Here is a 21,301-nt window from a genome sequence, read left to right as displayed (position 1 = left end):
ATTAAAAGTTTCTTTATGCTGTGTGAGGCTGTGGAGTCATTGGGGCAGCTGGGTGTTCTTGAGGACATACTGATGTTAAACGCAAATGGATATCTGACCACTTGTTATATCGACCTAAATATGTAAATATTATGTACTGTGTGAAATTGTTTTACTTGATTTATACGACCACTATGTTGAGGGAAAACTTGCTGCTTATAAAACATTGTTTTCACAGTTGCAGAAAGGTCATCACACAAAATATTTGAATGTTTTAATAGAATAAATGCAGGGATCATTAATTTTTAGGACATATTCTTGTTGCTCAATAATCAGACTTGTCAATAGATGATCATTTTTGGGTCCACAACTTTAAGTCAGACCAACAGAAATGCTCCAAAATTAGTTCATTGGAGATTTAATTTCCTCCAGTAGAAGTGTCCTGTAGGTAAATGTATTATTTGAAATTCTCAGAAAATGATAGATTTAAACTTTTAAATGTAATGGAGTGAAAGGAGCTACATACACACTGCACCAGAGCCACCTCATTCATTCATTTATTATTTTTATAGAGTATATTTATGTATATCTGTGATGCACTTGAATGAACTTGTGTGGTTTTATTGACTGTTACATTTTGGATCTGTCCCAGTCCCCAAGGTTCTTTTTGAAGTACACGTTTGTAAATTTGGAAATCTGTAACTGGACAGTTCATCTGGGCCACAGGATGTTCACAGTGTGAACTTTGTGACAGACACCACACTTTCTTGTGTTCCATTGTGATTCTGTGACATTTTATACAGAGTTTTATTTCAAGAGTTAGGAGAGTAAGGGAAACCCATTTTCTTTATTGTAAAGTGGGAATAGAAATACGCGGACATGTCCTTTTTTTAGGCTTAAAAATGTCCGGCCGGAATTTCACAAACGTCTGGGATTTTGTTTTTCTAGAGCTTACATAATATTTCGAGAAGCGTTTCGTTCACAAATTAGTCCCGCCCTCTCGTACTCAGATTGGTTCGCTTGAGTGAGAAGGGGCGTGGTGAAGTAGCCTAAATCTTCTGATTGGACGGTCTGACTGTAGAGCTACCGTTATTGGTCGATAACCTTCTCTGTAAACATTTAATTGGTCAGTCTGCACGTCAGTAGTCCTTGTTTACGTCAGGCAAAGCTCATGTACCTACCCTCATCTCGAGCAGCTATGACGAAACGTAAATGTACGTTCTCGGATGATTTAAAAAAGAAATTCCCATGTTTTGTGTAGCAAATAAAGGTGTAAAGGACATAAAAGCACACGTAGGTTCAGCTACGCACCATCTCAGATCTGGTCAGCCTAGTAGAAATGTTCATGAGTCATCTATCTGGAGACTAAATGTTAACAAAAAAAATGTTGTCACCTTAATCATGTTCACTTTCACAGTTAAAAAGGGCAATAAAGTGTATTCCAGTTCTAAGGCCTTGAACACATGCACCCTTCTGATTCACTTTTTCATAAGGTCACAAAAGGACATCAAAGGTTTGTAGGACTCGGATTGAGAATTGGGACAGTGCCAAGTTGGGGCACCTCCAGAGCACCCTTGATAAGGGCAGGGCTTAAATGTAGGGGAGCAGTAGAGGGGTGAAAGGAGATAGTGGAGTCAGGGCATTAGGATTTTTTTTTTTTGGTTCTTGAAAATATGGGTTTTTGAGGTTTATGACGTCACTGAATTTGCCAACGTAATACTGTTGTTGGAAACCTAATTTGAAGTGAAAGTGCTTAGACACTGAATTCGACATCTTATTTCACTCATGATACATCATCATGTGATCAAGTGCCAGAAGGGCTTCAGCCAATCATTGACGTCACAACTCACCTGCTGGTGTTCAGGCTTCATTAGTGTGTCGAGTTTCTTTTTTGGCTCTTTTTCATACTCCTGCTCTTCTCCTTCTTTCTCCCGCCGGTCTCTCGTTTCTCCGGCTCTCCTTCTCCGTTTCCCTGCCTTTTTATAGCGTGCTGTACTCAGTCATGGAGCCTGCAGCGGCGGCAGAGAGCAGCGCGGTGGGGCTGCAGGTGAAGGACGACCTCGCCGAGAAATGTCAAAAACTCTTTCTGGAGTTTCTGGAGGAGTAAGGACATTCCCTTTTGATAAATCCACTCCTAGTCCGAACACTACATCTACTAGGCCCTCAGACGTGTGTTTGGGCTGTTTTCAGGTTTCAGGATAAAGCAGGAGACCCGCTGTATTTATCTGAAGCTCAGGAGCTGATAAGACCTGAGAGAAATACACTGACCGTCAGCTTCACCAATATCGAGCAATACAACCAGCAACTGGCCACCACCATCCAGGAGGAGTACTACAGGTAAACACACATCATGCAGATAAGGAAGTGTTAAATGCGAGAAAAGGCAGGAGGTGGAAATGATGCTGGATAAATGTTGAGATTTTAAGTCGTAAATTGTTATTATAACGTCCAAAATCAACTATGAGATGGTGGTTGAGATTATAACTGACAACTACAGGGGTTGGACAATGAAACTGAAACACCTGTCATTTTAGTGTGGGAGGTTTGTTGTGTGGCTAAATTGGAGCAGCCTGGTGGCCAGACTTCATTAATTGCACATTGCACCAGTAAGAGCAGAGTGTGAAGGGTTAATTAGCAGAGGGTAAGAGCACAGTTTTGCTCAAAATATTGCAATGTACACAACATTATGGGTGACATACCAGAGTTCAAAAGAGGACAAATTGTTGGTGCACGTCTTGCTGGCACATCTGTGACCGAGACAGCAAGTCTTTGTGATGTATCAAGAGCCACGGTATCCAGGGTAATGTCAGCATACCACCAAGAAGGACGAAACACATCCAACAGGATTAACTGTGGACGCAAGAGGACGCTGTCTGAAAGGGATGTTCGGGCGCGGACCCGGATTGTATCCAAAAAACAAAACCACAGCTCCCCAAATCACAGCAGAATTAAATGTGCACCTCAACTCTCCTGTTTCCACCAGAACTGTCCGTCTGGAGCTCCACAGGGTCAATATACACGACCTTTGGCCACTCATGCCAATGCCAAATGTTGGTTTCAATGCTGCAATGAGTGCAAATCCTGGGCTGTGGACAATGTGAAACATTCTCTGAGTCCACCTTTACTGTTTTCCCCACATCCGGGAGAGTTACGGTGTGGAGAAGCCCCAAAGAAGCGTACCACCCAGACTGTTGCATGCCCAGATTGAAGCTTGGGGGTGGATCAGTGATGGTTTGGGCTGCCATATCATGGCTTTCCCTTGGCCCAATACTTGTGCTAGATGGGCACAAGGACTACTGAACCATTCTGGAGGACCATGTGCATCCAATGGTTCAAACATTGTATCCTGAAGGCGGTGCCGTGTATCAGGACGACAATGCACCAATACACACAGTAAGACTGGTGAAGGATTGGCTTGATGAACATGAAAGTGAAGTTGAACATCTCCCATGGCCTGCACAGTCACCAGATCTAAATATTATTGAGCCACTTTGGGGTGTTTTGGAGGAGCGAGTCAGGAAACGTTTTCCTCCACCAGCATCACGTAGTGACCTGGCCACTATCCTGCAAGAAGAATGGCTTAAAATCCCTCTGACCACTGTGCAGGACTTGTACATGTCGTACCCAAGACGAATTGACACTGTATTGGCTGCAAAAGGAGGCCCTGCACCATACTAATAAATTATTGGGGTCTAAAACCAGGTGTTTCAGTGAAGTCCAACCCCTGTAGGTTACAAGCTTAACAATAGGTAAAAGTGAAACATGCCCCTACCCCATTTTTTTTACCCCGTTTTTCTTCTTGAGACATTTGCTTGTATAAACAACCATGAGCATAACCACCAATATTATCTGTTTAACCGTCCAAATCTGTGCAAAACAGGCCTTGTTAATAGACTACTTTGAGAAATAACTTATATTTTAAGTTTGGGTTTTAAAAATTGCAGAATGCTTCCTGTCTGTGACCTTGTGTCCTTTATAAAATGGTCTTGTTGTGATTGTGTTGATGTTCTTGATTCTCTCCTCAGGGTTTACCCATACCTTTGCAGAGCTGTTCGCCACTTCGCCCGTGACCATGGGAATATACCACCAGCTAAAGAGTTTTACGTGGCGTTTTCTGATTTTCCTTCACGACAGAGGTTCACACATCATACTGTACAACTATATGGATTCTTAAAGGGGCCAAGTGTGACTTCCTCTAGTGATTCCTCATGTTATTAAACCAATGTTTTTAGCCAGTATACTGACCCCCGATGGACTGGATGTGTCAGAGATTCTGTACACAATTTTAAACATGGCTGCCCCAGTGTGAGAGCCTGCTCTATGAAGCGTAAAACTGCCTCATTTAGTGCTACAAAGCTAAGATGCCATTTGCAGTGGGACATGTGTAAAAATAAATAAATGAACCCCTTCATGAATTTATTGCATATATTAATATTTTGCAAAAAACATTTTTTCCCTTTTTAATCCTGTTTTCTCTCTTCTGTCCAGAATCCGTGAGCTGTCCACTGCTCGTATTGGCACTCTGCTGCGGATCAGTGGTCAGGTGGTGCGGACACACCCTGTTCACCCAGAGCTGGTCAGTGGAACCTTCCTCTGTCTGGACTGCCAGTCGGTTATTAAAGACGTGGAGCAGCAGTTTAAATACACACAGCCTACAATCTGCAAAAACCCTGTGTGCGCCAACCGCCGCAGATTCATGCTGGATACCAACAAATCCCGCTTTGTTGACTTTCAGAAGGTGATGTTAGTAAATGTGGCCAATAAAATCTCCCCCTTATTTCAAATGTCGTCAGTCAGGGTGGTGTCTGAAGTGTTGGAAGCTTGTGTTGCAGCTTATTTATCTTTTCAGTGTTAATGTATAGACCTTTTCTAAACTTGATGTATATTGTAATCTACAAAACTCAACACATGAACATAGTGAGTGTGTGTGTGTATTCATGTTCAATGTCTATGTGGTGTCAGGTGCGGATTCAGGAGACTCAAGCAGAACTTCCTCGAGGCTCGATCCCCCGCAGTGTGGAGGTGATCCTGAGAGCTGAGGCAGTGGAGACGGCTCAGGCTGGAGACCGCTGTGACTTCACTGGGACTCTTATTGTTGTGCCAGATGTTTCTGCCATGGCTTTGTCTGGTACGGGTCCCGTCATTCCTTTTTATTCACCCTCTTGTTTATTACCTTCATGTCAGTGGTACCTTACAAATCCTCATGTAATGGGAAAAGATCAGAATGCTCTTTTTATGTGAATGTGAGTTTTAAAGTTAAGGATATGTTTTAACACATTTTTTTTCCAATTTGTGTAACCTAGCAACGAAATTGGCCTATGTGAAGCTGATAGTGTATGGTTCTGGCTTTATTGTGGTTCAGGCACCAGAGCAGAGACCAGCAGCAGAGTGACTGGAAAGGAGGGCTTTGAGGCAGATGGGATTCAGGGCCTGAAGGCTCTGGGGGTTCGAGAGCTGTCCTACAGACTGGCCTTTCTGGCTAATTATGTCGCCCCAACTAACCCCAGGGTGAGGGACAATGGTTTAAAAGTTCTTCTGGGCCCCAAGGAAAATATGGTTCAAGCAAAAGACAGAGTTAGATTTAAGGCACATTTTGAAGCCCGTTCACACTTTGTCCAGTTTGGAGGAACAGAGCTGCGTCAGGAGGACCAGACAGCGGAGAGTGTGAAGAACCAGATGACAGTTCAGGAATGGGAGAAGGTGTTTGAGATGAGTCAGGATAAGAATCTCTACCACAACCTCTGCACCAGCCTCTTCCCCACCATCCATGGTGAGTGTTGCTCTGTACTTATGCTATATTTTTGCCTCTGGTCATTAGTACTGGACTTTATGGGTTGGAAGATACAAAAATTTGACTTATTGAACAGCACTGAATCATTTTATGTTTCCACATTGTTAATGTGTACAACTGCTCACAGGGAATGATGAAATTAAGCGAGGGATTTTGCTGATGCTATTTGGCGGTGTTGCAAAGACGACCATGGAGGGGACATCTCTGAGAGGGGACATCAATGTCTGCATCGTCGGAGACCCCAGCACTTCTAAAAGCCAGTTCCTCAAGTATATACAAGTATTAATCATAAAGCATTTAAGAAATAGTACATACTCATTTTAACAGTATACCCATGGTTCCTGTTGATTCTTAGACACGTTGAGGACTTTGTGCCGAGGGCTGTGTACACCAGTGGAAAGGCTAGCAGTGCCGCAGGTCTGACCGCTGCTGTGGTCAAAGATGAGGAGTCTCACGAGTTTGTCATTGAGGCTGGAGCCCTGATGCTTGCTGACAATGTGAGTAGCTTAAATTAGGACCCTTTTGTTTGCCTATAACGCCAAGGGTTTGTTTTTTGTTGTTTTATTGCGTACGAATCCTATTTTCTCAGGGGGTGTGCTGTATTGATGAGTTTGATAAAATGGACCTCAAAGACCAAGTGGCCATCCATGAAGCCATGGAACAGCAGACCATCTCCATCACAAAAGCTGGTGTGAAGGTGCAACTGTGGGTGATTTTTATATATATATATAAAAAAAGCTTTATTAGCTGATATCTATTAATATGTGTTGGATTTGGCTTTCTCCCTGTGTGTCTGTTTTCTTCAGGCCACTCTGAATGCTCGCACGTCGATCCTGGCAGCAGCCAACCCCATCGATGGCAGATACAACCGCTCTAAGTCTCTGAAGCAGAACGTCAACATGTCCGCCCCCATCATGTCCAGATTTGACCTGTTCTTTATTCTGGTTGATGAGTGCAATGAGGTGAGGGTCACACCGGTGGATCAGAATGTGGTTTTAGTGAAAAACTATGGCGCTGAAACATACGTTGTGTTAATCTGAGGGTTTCTCGTTAGTCTTAATCTTTTAATGTTTAAGTTGTTTCACCCCTCTCCCTAGGTGACAGATTATGCCATAGCAAGGCGTATTGTAGACCTCCATGCCAGGAATATAGACTCAGTGGAGCGTGTTTACGCTGCAGAAGACATCCAGAGGTACATATTGTTTGCGCGGCAGTTTCAGCCAAAGGTGAGAAACTGACCTTATTTACTGTATTACTGTGGTATTTAACTCATTTTAGAGCAATGTATCTACCGTTCTTTTAATTTACACAAAATATGAAGTGTACTGTATGTTGTATAAAAATAGTATGTTACGTTTCCCTGTTGGTACAAGGGCTATGACGGTTGTTGCTGTGTTGTAGATAACTGTTGAGGCTCAGGAGTTTGTGGTGGAGCAGTATAAACGACTGCGGCAGAGAGATGGAGGAGGAACAACTAAATCCGCCTGGAGAATCACCGTCCGGCAGCTGGAGAGCATGCTGCGTCTCTCAGAGGCCATGGCTCGCCTCTACTGCTCAGATGAGGTCAGGAACTCCAGACAGTCATTGACAATATCCTGAAGGTGTTCTGCTGTATAGTGCACACTCTCACTGTACATTGAACGAATAGTACTTTGGCAAATGAATAGTAATTGTGTCTCTTTAAAATGCACTTTGACTGGGTTACATAATTTTGGCATGCCACAGTATAATGCTGGTACACTTGAACTGAATTATAAACATTCATTCATTATCTGTAAGCGCTTATCCTGTTCAGGGTCACGGTGGGTCCAGAGCCTACCTGGAATCATTGGGTGCAAGGCAGGAATACACCCTGGAGGGGGCACCAGACCTTCACAGGGCAACACACTCACTCACACACTCTGACACTTTTGAGTCGCAAATCCACCTTCCAACGTGTGTTTCTGGAAACCAGAGCACCCGGAGGAAACCTACGCGGACACTGGGAGAACACACCAACTCCTCACACAGTGACTGCGACACTATCTGCTGCGCCACTGTGCTGCCCTGAATTATAAACAGTGTAGAAATAAAGCAAATGGGTCTTTGTTTCTTTACTTGAGAAACGGATTATAATACTGACTCTGTTTTAAGGTTCAACCCAAGCATGTGAAAGAAGCCTTCAGACTTCTGAATAAGTCCATCATTCGCGTTGACTCTCCTGATATCAATTTTGACCAGGAACAGGACGATAATGAGGATATGAATGGTAAATTTATATTTGGTAAAGGTTTTTTTTTTATATTATTTATTTCTGTGAGCAGAAATTTGTTAACATTCAAGACAATGTTCTGGAAACATTTGTCATTTCCCTCCAGATCAGAATGAGATTATAGCGGGGCAGGTGAATGGTCAGAACAGCAGGCCTGCTGATGCTGTAGAGGCAATGGACACTGAGTCTGAGCGGCAGGAGAAGACATCCACAGCCAAACAAGCACTGCGCATGTCCTTTGCAGAGTACCGTAGGCTCTCCAACCTGCTGGTTCTTCACATGCAGAAAATGGAGCAATGTGAGTCTCAAACCCCCAATGTTCAGCTTTTTTAATTAGCAATGATGTAGTTGTTGTACTTGGTTACTGGTTAGATTGTAAATCACATACAAGCTCAGGCTACAGCATGATTCATCCTGAAATTTTCATGGGTATGTGGACTATTATCTGTAACTGAGCTTCTGTTTTTCCCAGTGGATGAAGAGTCCTCTCTAAAGAAGAGTGAGCTCATCAACTGGTACTTGAAGGAAATTGAGAGCGAGATTGAGTCTGAGGTTGAACTCATCGCAAAGAAGAGTCTTATTGAAAAAGTGTTGCACAGACTGATCCATTATGTGAGTGTTTTTAGACTTTAACTCTGCTAAAGGCACTCACAGTATGTAGTCAAGTATTCTCAAGCTGTGAACCTAGGTTTCTGAATGTGGAGTTGATACGCAGGTTAAAGTGAAGTTATTGTAGTGGTGGGACTATTTTTGTGGTGAACAATTGTCTTGCCCTTATGGGTTACCAGCCCAAGTGTAAACTGCATGTGTGATTGGCAGTTAATCGTATTTTCTTTTTCTTTTTTTTTTTCCTTTACATTTACTCACAGGATCATATTATCATAGAGCTGACGAAAACAGGCCTGAAAAAGGTCAGTGATGGGGGAGACGAACCAGTCCTGGAGGAAGACCCCTTCCTAGTGGTCAATCCCAATTACATATTGGAGGACTAGAGGAGTTTAGAATGACTTCCTCCACCTAACATTTTGTGTTTGTAAATTGTGTTTTTTGTGTAATATACGAAAAATAAATATATTAACTCTGAGACCATGGAGAACTTCCTGGTTCAACCACAAGGTGGAGCTGTGGTCTTGTTCCAGTGCAGAGTGGAGTACGTGGATCAAGTCTTGATCAGTGAGGTAGATACAGACTGTATTTAGACAGCTTTTGGAATAAAGTAGTGAATTGAAGTGTGTCTGGTTACGTTATTCTTAGTCACTTTATAATCCAAGTAACTGCACAGAACAGAAAACAATACGCTAAATTTGAGGTTTAAACTTGTGAATCTGTGTTAATCTCATTGACCTTAATGATATGACCGTTTTTAATTGGCCCTGTAGGATTCAGAAAACTATGGTTAATGTATTTACCATTTAATTAAATGTAAAATGGCTTAATTTGAATATTTCAATTCCCCTGAGACTGGTTGACCACTTCAAAGGGGAAAGAAACCGTTTGAATCTGGATTGGATCACTGGTATTTTGGCCCCTTAAGCTTTGACCACAAACATTATTAAACAATGGCTAATACAAGTGGACAAATGCTCCCAGATGAGTAAGTGCGTTTGTGTCCCCCTTGGTTAAACAACCAGGAGGAAAGCTTGTTGGGGGGGTGTCTCTCCCCTTCCTTTCTCCAGCACAGATGGGTGTGTTATGTAATAGATCATGGATATACTACAGTATCCTCACATATTAATGCAAGTTGCTAGTATTTTAAGTTGCTTTTCAAATATGGGAATTTTTTTTAAAAAAATCTTTATTTCAACCGTTAAAATACTTGTTTACACGTAGTTGTAGCATTTATATCGCATTTACAGACATTAATTTATAAATGCCCTACAGGGGTTTACAATATATTGGACAGCAAAAGCCTAGCTTTACTGTAGATCATTTCTGTGATGGTTTGAATGCCTGAGCATCTCTTCTTGGACTTATTTCTTTTCTGTATTTTACTTCTGGATATTTTTAGGAATGGAAAGGTACCAGACATTTCCTCTGAGTTGTGATCGATTTATATTAAAGTGCTGTTGACAGAACGATGTTAAGCTAAAAAAATAAAAAAAGGATATTGATATTTAAATTATAAAGAAATCTTTATATATTTATGTGTATGGAAAGTCAGTGAATTTCCATGGACCCTAGCAGTCGACCGTTAGACTCTGAAATGGAATTCTGGCTCAAGTGAAATCGCTCGTGCCTTTGGACAAGGCGGCGCCTGATTGGTCGATGCTGCAGCCACGTGCACCTTCTCTTCTACGCCGTGACGAATAGGATGCGAGCGCGTGCGAGTAAAGCGGCCGCGTGCGTGAGAGGATGTCGCGCGAACCGTGGACCGTTGCGTGCGAAGCGCGAGTCCCTTTCGTGACCCAGTGATGCTTCTGTGTGATTCAGTTCATCGAACCGATTCATTAAAACAATCATTCAGTGAATCTAGCTTCAGTAATTCATTTAGGCTATTCACCAAAAGAGCATAATATAAAGATGTGTATGATCTTGAGTGGTCGGATTAAATATTTCATTACATTTATATGGTTCTGCACATTTTAAGGAACATAGTTTTAGAAATAAAACAATACATCTATGTGGTTTATGTTATCTTTTAATTTTTATGATATAATTGATTTATTTTCAAAATTATACTATGCACAGAAGTGACAATCCTCTGTTGGAGATTTTAGAAAATCATCAGCAACACCTTATTTATAAAATTATTTATTGATTATTAATTATTAAATATTATAAACTATTATTGATTATTATTTGTTATTTCTTCTCCTTTTTCAAAAGCAGTAGTAATGTGACCATAAATTGATTCTATAAATTGTAAATTGTTATTTATTGTTTAATTAATTAATGACATATGTGTGTATGTTTTTTTTAAATATATAAATGTCTGACAAAATTGCCATAAATGGACGGTGATTCAGTTGTGAATCGGTTCCAATGAACTCGTTCACTCTTTGACCGAATCTTATTTCGCTACTTTTGTCTCAGTGAGAGGAATCCGCATCATCCAGCACCTGAAACACAGGGATGAGAAACGCCACCCTACCGCCTATAAAACACCAAACCCCACGCACTCGGTCATTTATAAACCATCAGCTCTGTCTCCTCCACAAGAATCACCGTGTTATATTTAGGGCTAGTGCTTTTAAGTGAATAAGAAAGTGGCTTACACTCAGCCTATATACATTAGGCTACACTTGTATTGTGTGGAACAGTGTTGAGCGTCGCCTAGAAGGAAGACAAAGTTGGATTACCTTACACCACTTAGCTTTGGGTGAGTAGCCTAAAATATTTTAATTTGTGTTTATAAGCATGTTAATGCACTTAGTATGCCGGAGTTGTATATTCAGCTCTTGGTTATGTTTCTGTCATTCCCTGCAACTTAAGTTTGTATTGCCACTGTAATTTATTACCTTTACTGTTTGATTTCCCGCTGCTTCTCTCTTTACTAGTTGTTGTTGTATTTATTATTCTACGGGACCCATGGGTTAGGTTGCAGATCTACCCGCTCCTAAAACTTTGCCCAGTGTCTATTCCGCTCTTTAGAACATGTGCTGTTTTAGTGAGGAGTGTAAACAGGTGTGGGATGGTTCTTTTTGTTCAGAGTGAATTTTCCGGAGGTCTTCAAATCATGATTCCACCTGGAGACTGTCTGTACGCGGGGAGGAAGAGGAGGAAGCCCATTCAAAAACAGCTGAGTATTCCTCTGCGTTTATAACCTCTACATACTGTAATCTGTTTGTTTGTGTGTGTGTCTGCATTTCATATCTTCACAGGGCATAATGCTGCTTCTTTCTGGTGGAATGGGGGGAAAACTTGATTATTTAATTTCACCAAAACGTGTTTTTATGCTCGGTTCTGCTATTCTGAGACATCTTATAACCCTTGGTAAACCGTACCCAACCAGAGAGAGGCTAGCTGTGCTCTCCTAGCCTTGGACGGCTGTGGCATCATCTGGTGATCTCCTTATGATTGGACTAGTGTTTTGAATGTCCTATACTTGCCAAAAAGGCTTCTACGTTGTACTATAGATGTGTTGTTTTAATAGAGGAGTTCTTTCTGGTGTTGTATAGAACTATATCTTGATTTAAAATATATATATAACAGCTAATAAATCATTGCACAACTTAGATTATCACTTAAGTCACTTCTGTGGTGTTTATTTTGTATCAGGGTTTTGTTGGTTCCAGTGAATTCCAGTTGGATATTGTTTGATGTTTAATTTATGATATTTATTCCTCCTGTGAGTTATTTTTTTTTCGTAGTAGATTATAATGCTTGTTGTTGTCAGGAAACATTCAGCACTATCATCTCATGCAGTGTTTGTGGCTTTAAAAAATTAAAAAGCTAAAAGTCTTTGCTCTCAGGGCTTTGAGACTCTGAAAGCAGAGATTAAACACGTATAACAACCTGATAACTATTTCCTGTACATTCCACCCAGTTCTGAGGAGGACTCGGTCTCTTTTATTGATCTAAGCTTTTCCTTCAACTGGAAAAAGAATGAAACGGCTGAAATGAATTTATTTCAAACACATCATATCTTTAAAATGGTAACTTTACAGGACATTACCCTTTAATGGAAATCTTTGTAAAAACACAACATTAATATTGAGATTTCATTAAGATATTTTGACACTTTGCAAAGACAAACTGTAATTTAATCATTATTTTGAATGTTAACAAACAGTGAAATGGAATTAATTTTTTTTCCTGACAGCAGTTTTGGTGCTTAGATTTCTTGATTGTATTCTGATGTTTCAGAAAAGACTAAGAGGGTCTACTAGCAGCTATAAGTAAAGTTCAACCAAAAACCCAGAGAGGTGTAGTATCACTCACTCTATAATTGTATGAAACAATTCAGGAATCTTTTCAGTTAAGCTACTTTTGATCTTTGTTGGGCGTGACTGAATTTGTCTTATGTGTCATGTGGTCTGCCAAAGCACCAATCGTAGTTTGCTATACACTCGCATTACTGCCACTGACACCTTGGGTTTACGATGCCATGGTAATTCTGATAGTTTCAAACAGACAGCATCTTCATAGGCTTGAAGCATCTAACTATGTTTTTTATGTATGTATGTATGTATGTGTGTATATATGTGTGTGTGTGTGTGTATGTAGTGAATATAACATGTAAAATGTGTAAACAATGGCATGTATGTTAAAAAAATAATAATTATAATACATTCATATACTACAAAATAATTGGACAGCAGCTTTACTTTAACAATATGACATTGTGGCACACATCCGAGACCTTTGTCAAAAACGTACGGTTTTTATTGTAATAAACCAGTTTTCCTACAGTGTAGAATAAAACGTGCATCTTTTCCATTCAAACAGAAAACCAGCCCCAGCGAACCAAAAGACCAATCCGTCCAAAAGGCACCGTGACCGTCTGAATGCTGAGCTGGACCGGCTGGCCAGTCTGCTGCCCTTCACACCAGAAGTCATCTCCAAACTGGACAAGCTCTCAGTGCTGCGCCTCAGTGTCAGCTACCTCCGCGTCAAGAGCTTCTTCCAGGGTGAGGCTATATTCTCAAACAGGAATTTATGACCTATTTCTGAAATATCTGCATGTTTTAATCAGTACCATTTAGGGTGGTTTGATGTGAAATCGTTTATTGCAGAGGTATGCATCAGCACACCAATGGTGGTGTTGGAACCAGGGGTTTTAACGTATGCACACAGCCAGACATCCATTTTATTTACTGTCCAGAAGAACAGGTACATGTGATTTCAGAGAGTCTGTATGCAGCTTTTATATTTTGTTTATTTGCCCGAGAAGGCACAGGCCGTATTCCTGCACCATAAAAAAGGAGTTAAAATGTATTTTTAGATCATATCTTGTCTAAAAGCTATTGTATAACAATGTTGTAAGCATCAAGCAGTTTATTCATAACATTTTAATGCAATAACTGCTTTGAGTCATTTAAATGGTAATGTTTCAGATTTATATCTTTTAATGTGTCTCTAGAGTAGAGCATTCAATATAACGCCACCCTGAATCACTACCTGTTCTTTTATTGTTCATAAAGTTTAACACTCTGGTTTAAAAATAAAACACTTAAAAACAACACAAAGAAACGAGGTGAATGGGTGTCCTCTGATTGTTAAAGCACTGATGGGGCTGCAGTCGTCTTTTACTTTTGTTTTGACATAATCCAATTGTACTGAGCTGAATCTGGCTAAGAGGCTAGATCTGTCTCCTTCTGTCTCTCTCCACATACTATTTGTCTCTTCCCATCTGTAGTTTTCTCTTCCTCCTCCGCCACCTTTCACCATCTCTCTCTCTCTCTCTACCCCCTCCCCCTTTGTTTTTCTCTTTCACCGTAGTAAACAGTGTTGTAGTAAGAGGTCTGTAATGAATGCTGTGAGGAACTCTGCCTGAAGTGGCGCTGTGAGTCAGCAGGTGGATTCAGCTCATAGAAATGTCTTTAGCGTTATGAAGTGAGACTGTATTTGGGCCTTGAGAGTGTGGTTTTGTGGGTATGTGGTTGAGGAGATTAAAATAATGAGTGATGAACGAGGCTGAATGTGTGTGTAACCACGCTGCTGTGTATGTGGAAGTGTTTGTTTGGATGTTTGTTGGGTTATAACCCATGTATTTTCCTATTCTGACAACCTCTTGCCATTTTGGATAATGAAAGTCATAAATGTCAGAAGCGCCTTGATGTCATCATTTATATTACACATGACCCTGGCCGCACTGTTATTAAAAATCATGAATAACGGGCCCGTGATAGCCTTGATCTTTTGCCTTATGAATGATTGGTAACCTTCTTATGTTTGAACATCTCAATGAGACTCCACTTTTCTGACAAATTCATCTTCCCATGGTCAGCTGTGTTTCTCAAAGTCATTTTCAGTCAGCCTTGATCTGTGAACTAAAACCCGGTCCAGTGGACAGAAAACAATTGTTGTTGAACGTGCTGGTGGCTGTTTATAGCTTAGAATTGGTCTGAAGCTCTAAATGCTAATGCCTACAGTTGGCCATTGATCTAAACATAATGATGATACATTTGATTTGTTCAAGGAACAGAAATGTAATGTATGCTTTTTTAATCAGTTATTGTCATGTCCAGTCCTAACTGATTTTGTATTGTGGAAGAACATGCTAGGAATTATTTTAATTTTAAAAATTATATGTATAAAGGAGTTGTATAGTTATTTATTTTTGGGTGATAATTCAAAATCGATTGCAATATAAAAACATTAAATAACAATGATATAATTTGTAAATATAGGGGTTATTTATTTCACTATAGATAATTTACAGCGTCGGTCATTGATTGGACGTTCATTAGAGGGTGCTGCCTTCAGTTTATGGCACTTAATTTTAAATTTAGTTTCAAATAATTCATATTTTAAGGTTTTTTGTTGACAGTAATGTCATGTTTCGTTTTTGTTTTTGCCAGTTTTTCTGTGTCTTTTATATTCTCCGTATCAATATTGGAATAAAATCTTACGAACCAAAATTAAGAAATTTTTTGTGATATAAATTATTGCCCATATCGTCCAGCCCTATATTTACTACAAAATGCCCATTCCGATACATTACACCACACACAACTAAAAACAACTTTTTTTGTATATTTCTGCAGAAACATAATTCTTAGAGAATGTTTCATTTAATGTCTTGCTTTAACAAAAGCAGTGTAATCACCACGACGCCATGTTCTTTATAATGCCTTGTGCTCTGGCCTTTTCTCTCTTGATGGATGGGGGGTGGATATTTCAAACCATAATGTGACTATTGTCCGTGTGACATGTGACCAAATTGAGGTTAAAGGATTTACATGACACGCTGCTTAACCATTTTGTCCAAACACACATTTCTGCTTTTATCAGTGACCGTGTTGGTAATTTTTTTCCCCCTGATGTTCTGGGCCAGCGCTTGGTTTTCTGCCTCTAATGAATAGTCTTGCCTGAGTAATTGTGTAGATTGGCCGTGCATAACAAAAGGCCGTAAGTGAATGACCCCAAACGGTGCCTGGTCTAGACGCGCCATGTTTGTACTGAGAATGCAGCGGGGAGCTCTGTGAAACACTTTGTTGGCACAACACCATTGTTGGGTGCTCGTCCCATGCAATTACGATCAAACCTTGAATGTCGCACCGTGAGGCGAATTCTGTCGTCCCTCTGCTTGCTCTTCTGGAACCCTGAGGAGTGAATAGCTGAGCTGAAATATTAATATTAAATGGTTGTGCTCAAAAGGTCACAGCTAAATTAATAGTTAATGAGATAGAGGTAATTTTCGTTTTTCCTAATACTCAACAAACTGGTTTATTTTCTATATATTATTTAAAGTGTATTTTTATTATTAAGAATCTTATATTATATTATAATATTATTAAGAATCTCTCCAAAAATAGAAAACATATTATGTCAACCTGGTTCAAGCCACGTTAGCCTTTAGCTCATGCACGAATCTAACAAAGCCAAATTTACACGCCAAACATGTCTTTAGGTGTATTCAATGTGTCTTGTGAAATGCCTCTTACAGGATTATAAGCCTCCGTAAGCTTCCTTGTTATTTAACACACTTTTGTAGCCTCGGGGCCCAACTGAGGAAGCTATATTCACTATATAGCGTTTGCATCATTTTACGAAAGTGACAGAAGAGCACTTGTGGATTCTCCCTTTACTATCTTTCTGTTTCTTTCTCAATAAAATCATTTTAGCAGGATGAGTGACCTCCAGCACACTCTGAAAGATTAGGCCAGGTTTCACAACATGCAACTCCTATGTTTGCCTACAATGAGCTTACACACAGCCGTAATAAGATTGAGGCATGGAGGCAATGCAAGGTTCAAGTCAGAAGTTAGAAAGGCTGCAGGATCAGTCCAGCAGGGAAAGAGCAAGGAAAATATGGTACCAGAAAGAGAATTTATGTTCCTGTTTGAGGCATAGGTCTAAAACACTCAGTAAAATAGCCTCCTAAGTTCTTATATGCTCAGAAATGGGTAACAGCTGGTTTGCGTTTAGTCACGTACTCAATGTAGTAGTCACGTTTATGAGCAAAGTCATATTTATTGGTTTGGGATACAACTTAGTCCTTCATATTGTGTTCCTAATTTATTTAGGCAAACATCCAGGTTGGACAGGTTTTACAGAAAGCTCTTCATCCTGATCAGGGAAATTCACAGCCCGCTGACCATTAGCGGTTCTCCGCTCAGCTGTATATGAGCTGGACAGTGTGACACAGCCAAGTGTGTGGTGAGTGAACTGATCTCAGAAGGACTGAGCCTGTGTTCTGAAGGCATGTTTGTGAAGGAGTATTATGTGCCTATTGGTTTTGCTGAGGTGGTCAACACTAAAATTTGTCTCCGAATGATCTGAGGCCTTTGAATCAGGCTGGAGTTGTGGGTGTGTTCACCGCGTTCTTATCAACCAATGAGAATGAGGTGAAGAAGCAACTATTTCTTTGGTCCAAATCCATAATCCTTTGTGATTAGCAGAAGACTTGATTAAAATGTTATTCCTCCCTCTTTTCCCGGCAGATGTGGCCCTCTGAAAGTGCATATTAAGTTCCCCAGCCCTATTGTTCGCAAAGCTACATGTGTATATAAGGCATTAGACAGCTAGCTGCTATGGTTTTTTCCATAAATTGAAGGGACGTGAAGCTTGTACAAGTCAGTACTTTTTGGGGTGATTCAGGGGAGATTTAATTTTATACTCGTTCTTTTTTTTATTTTATTTGACGACTGTCCTGTTTCACTGTTATGGAATTCAGACATATTCATTTTGGCCCGAAACCCAAAGAGCCATCAGATCCAGTCTCTTTTTAATCTTGTTTCATGTCAGTATCATCTGTTTGGAGGACAATGTTTTGCATGCCTTTTCCATGCATGCGCTTTTAGGAACCACAGCTCCTCAGCCACTGTTTTCAAGTGTCTCTCTGTACTATTGGAGTAGGACACTTTGCTCTGCCATGCAACCATTTAGATGCTCATTTGTCTGCCATGTCGCTTAGTGACAGTGAGAGAGGGACTACTGCTTTTAGTGCGTCAGCCACTATGGGCCGACGTGAGTGATTTGTTGAATAAAACATTTCCACTGTGTGTGTGATGAGATCAGATTACTTACACTACACATGTATTTCCCTCTGGTTTTATGCCTGCAGTTCCACGTTTAAACAAACCTTTAGGGCTATGTGGAGTTACAGCAGCTGAACAAGAAACGAATGGACGTTTCCAAACTTTAGCCCGACTGTGTAGATAAAGGTGGTTCATCACACACCCGTAGTTGTAGTAAGTTGGAAAATGAATAAAAGGTTTGAGCATATATTTTTCTTTAGATACAGGAAGGCTAATGCAGTGTTAAGAGTCTTATCCATAGACTCTTACTGGTAAGTTTGGTGTGGGAAGCAAACCTAGAGTTAACCAAACCCTACAAACTAAGCCTAGAGTCGGCTGCACGGCTGTGAGCTCTGAGTGAATAATATTACGAGGTGTGGCACATCTGAAAGTTATCCATTGTTTTTAACTGATTATTTGTCACAGACCGCTGTCTTATAAAGACACTGCAACAGAAGCAGCCACCTAGCAGTGGTTCTCTCTTTGAGACAGATCATGAGCAATAACGCTCATTGAAGAGGGAGAGAGAGAGAGAGAGAGAGAGAGAGAGAGAGAGAGAGAAGGAAGCTGTGTTGGACTCCGGCACATGAGGGAGTAATTGAGCTCCACATGGAGAGGCTTGCGGCCGCTGGAGAGAGGAGGATTATGGGTAATGAATGCTCCAGTGCCTCCCGGGGAGCGCTTGCGTGACTGCATCCTGGCAAAGCCCCATGGCCTGCAGGCCGTGTGTGTGTGTGTGTAAGAAAGAGGAAGGTGCTGAAAAGTGTTTTAGCAGCACAGCTCCACTGCTTCTAGATGATCTGGATTAACACTAATCAAACGTTATTGTCATATTATCCACCTGCCGTAAATGTATATATTAATAAAAACTCTCACTGCTTTTATTGATTATAGAATTCCTGCAAAACTAATTTTCTGCTGTGTATCTTCAGACTCCAGGGTTAATAATCAGTTATGAGTCTTAAATAGGGCTCTATGGTATAGCCCCCCCCACACACACACATTTTCACACTTTAATTATTTTGTTTTTATATCATTAAGATTGTTGATAAATACTGCACGGATTTAACATTCAGCTATTGTTCGAACCAGATGTCAGTAGCTGACTGTGGCCTGGTCTCAGTCTGAAAGATGCAGACAACGGGCTGCGAACGTAAGCAGAAGTCGGGAAGGCGGCCTACTAGACCCTTCTGTCATGCTACAGGAGCTAACAGCGCATCACAGTGCATCGACTGCACACTCGCACTGATCAAAATTAATGGTTGAATATTGTGTGTGTTTTGTACAAAGTAAATGAACATGTTTTTATTAGACTTTCAAATTCTATGCATTTCTATCTTTAGAATTATATTCCATTTTTATTCATGTTCACTGTGCCATGGAAATCACACTCCTACTTAAAGGAGTATTTACAAATTTTTCAATATCAGCATTTCTCCTTGGATTTAAATAAGAAAGAGTGAGTCATTCATCACCTTCCCATTGGCTTCTTTATGGTGGAGAGCAGGGCGAAAGAAAAACCCTTAATAATAACAGAGATTTAACATTAAACGTTGCGTTAATCATTTACAGCACATAAATATTATCATAGAATAAAAGTAAAGTATTTCCTATATTTTCGTTTATTTTATTTTATATTTTGCATTGCGTTATATGTTACTTTGGGAAAGGAATATTTAAAGCGTTAAGATCATAATATCTTTGTCATGCATGGCTGTTTTAGTGTATATCTTTGAAGAAATGTGCCACCAAAGATTTCTCAGTGATGTGCAAACTGAGCTGAAGCTTACATTAGTGTTGTCATATCCAAACACAGCCGTCATATTCAGTCTTGCCCAAAATGTCCATAAATAGCTTTCCCCTCCGGTCAACTCCAGCTGGAGCTAAATAATTCAAATGGAGTTAATCTGTTGTGCAGCAGCTGAAGTGGTGCCAGGCGTTTTGGTATCACCCTGGTAGAGCTCCAGGTAAACTGGATTACACCCAGCAGCACTGTACTGCACTTTTCAACCCTGCCTCTCTCTCTCTTCATTTAGACTAGTGTCAGGTGCCGTTTCTTAAACTCAGAGGCTTTGGCTGATGGTGGCCTGATATTATTCCTGTCACTGTTGTGGGTTTGATTGGATCTGTCTACTCACTGTCTGTCACTCACGCTGTCTGTCGTTTCTATCAGTCTTTCTGCCTTTTCTTGATCTATATTTATATTTTTTCTATTAATTTAGTGATCTGCCTGTTTACTGTCTACCAGTCCTTCTCTCTGTCATCTTTTTGTGTCTATCAGTCTTTTGATCCATTTCTTCGATCAGTCTCTTGACCTTTTTATCATTCATTCATTATCTGTAAGCGCTTATCCAGTTCAGGGTCGCGGTGGGTCCAGAGCCTACCTGGAATCATTGGGGACAAGGCGGGAATACACCCTGGAGGGGGCACCAGTCCTTCACAAGGCAACACAGACACACTCACACCTATAGACACTTTTGAGTCACCAATCCACCTACCAACGTGTGTTTTTGGACTGTGGGAGGAAACCGAGGCACCCGGAGGAAACCCACGCAGATACAGGGAGAACACACCACACTCCTCCCAGACGGGGTGGGAATCGAACCCACAACCTCCAGGTCCCTGGAGCTGTGTGACTGAGACACTACCTGCTGCACCACCGTGCCGCCCCCTTATTATCATGCTATTGATTTATCGTTAAGTCATCCATCCATCCATCCATCCATCTGTAACCGCTTATCCAATTTAGGGTCGCGGGGGGTCCAGAGCCTACCTGGAATCATTGGGCGCAAGGCGGGAATACACCCTGGAGGGGACGCCAGTCCTTCACAGGGCAACACAGACACATTCACTCACACACACTCACACCTACGGACACTTTTGAGTCGCCAATCCACCTGCAACGTGTGTTTTTGGACTGTGGGAGGAAACCGGAGCACCCGGAGAAAACCCACGCGGACACGGGGAGAACACACCAACTCCTCACAGACACTCACCCGGAGCGGGAATCGAACCCACAACCTCCAGGCCCCTGGAGCTTTGTGACTGCGACACTACCTGCTGCGCCACCGTGCCGCCCCCGTTAAGTCATTCTAACTGTATTTATTATTCTATTCATCATATTCACTCTTCTTATATTTATTACTCTATTTATAT

The 21,301-nt window shown here is 40.9% G+C and overlaps 2 protein-coding genes across 2 annotated transcripts in view; both read left to right on the top strand.

Moving 5' to 3' along the window:
* Nucleotides 1-1,842: 1,842 nt before the first annotated feature.
* On the top strand, nucleotides 1,843-9,346 carry LOC136678353 (maternal DNA replication licensing factor mcm6-like). The gene is made up of 17 exons (XM_066656380.1): nucleotides 1,843-2,082; nucleotides 2,170-2,316; nucleotides 4,005-4,115; nucleotides 4,468-4,717; nucleotides 4,942-5,107; nucleotides 5,342-5,487; nucleotides 5,599-5,749; nucleotides 5,898-6,039; nucleotides 6,126-6,267; nucleotides 6,360-6,467; nucleotides 6,577-6,732; nucleotides 6,868-6,996; nucleotides 7,172-7,333; nucleotides 7,904-8,018; nucleotides 8,128-8,319; nucleotides 8,494-8,633; nucleotides 8,891-9,346. The coding sequence occupies exons 1-17, from the start codon at nucleotides 1,982-1,984 to the stop codon at nucleotides 9,011-9,013; spliced, it is 2,481 nt and encodes an 826-aa protein (XP_066512477.1). The 5' UTR covers nucleotides 1,843-1,981; the 3' UTR covers nucleotides 9,014-9,346.
* Nucleotides 9,347-11,098: 1,752 nt separating this feature from the next.
* Nucleotides 11,099-21,301, top strand: part of LOC136679210 (uncharacterized) — a 31,763-nt gene continuing 21,560 nt past the window's right edge. Inside the window, exons 1-3 of the mRNA XM_066657613.1 lie at nucleotides 11,099-11,340; nucleotides 11,671-11,759; nucleotides 13,410-13,591. Coding sequence (XP_066513710.1) covers nucleotides 11,698-11,759; nucleotides 13,410-13,591 — 244 coding nt within the window. The 5' untranslated portion in view covers nucleotides 11,099-11,340; nucleotides 11,671-11,697. The remainder of the gene's footprint in view (nucleotides 11,341-11,670; nucleotides 11,760-13,409; nucleotides 13,592-21,301) is intronic.

Source organism: Hoplias malabaricus, chromosome Y (assembly GCF_029633855.1).
Source record: "Hoplias malabaricus isolate fHopMal1 chromosome Y, fHopMal1.hap1, whole genome shotgun sequence".
NCBI classification, from domain to species: domain Eukaryota; kingdom Metazoa; phylum Chordata; class Actinopteri; order Characiformes; family Erythrinidae; genus Hoplias; species Hoplias malabaricus.
Note: the sequence above shows the minus strand (reverse complement) of the source record. Positions and strands in the feature narration are given on the sequence as shown.

Excerpts from the sequence above, each read along its gene's own strand:
- LOC136678353 (XM_066656380.1), top strand. The coding sequence starts at position 1,982 with ATGGAGCCTGCAGCGGCGGCAGAGAGCAGCGCGGTGGGGCTGCAGGTG. Across the intron at positions 5,488-5,598 it reads TCGCCCCAACTAACCCCAGG|TTTGGAGGAACAGAGCTGCG; the intron begins GTGAGGGACAAT and ends CACTTTGTCCAG. Across the intron at positions 7,334-7,903 it reads GCCTCTACTGCTCAGATGAG|GTTCAACCCAAGCATGTGAA; the intron begins GTCAGGAACTCC and ends CTCTGTTTTAAG.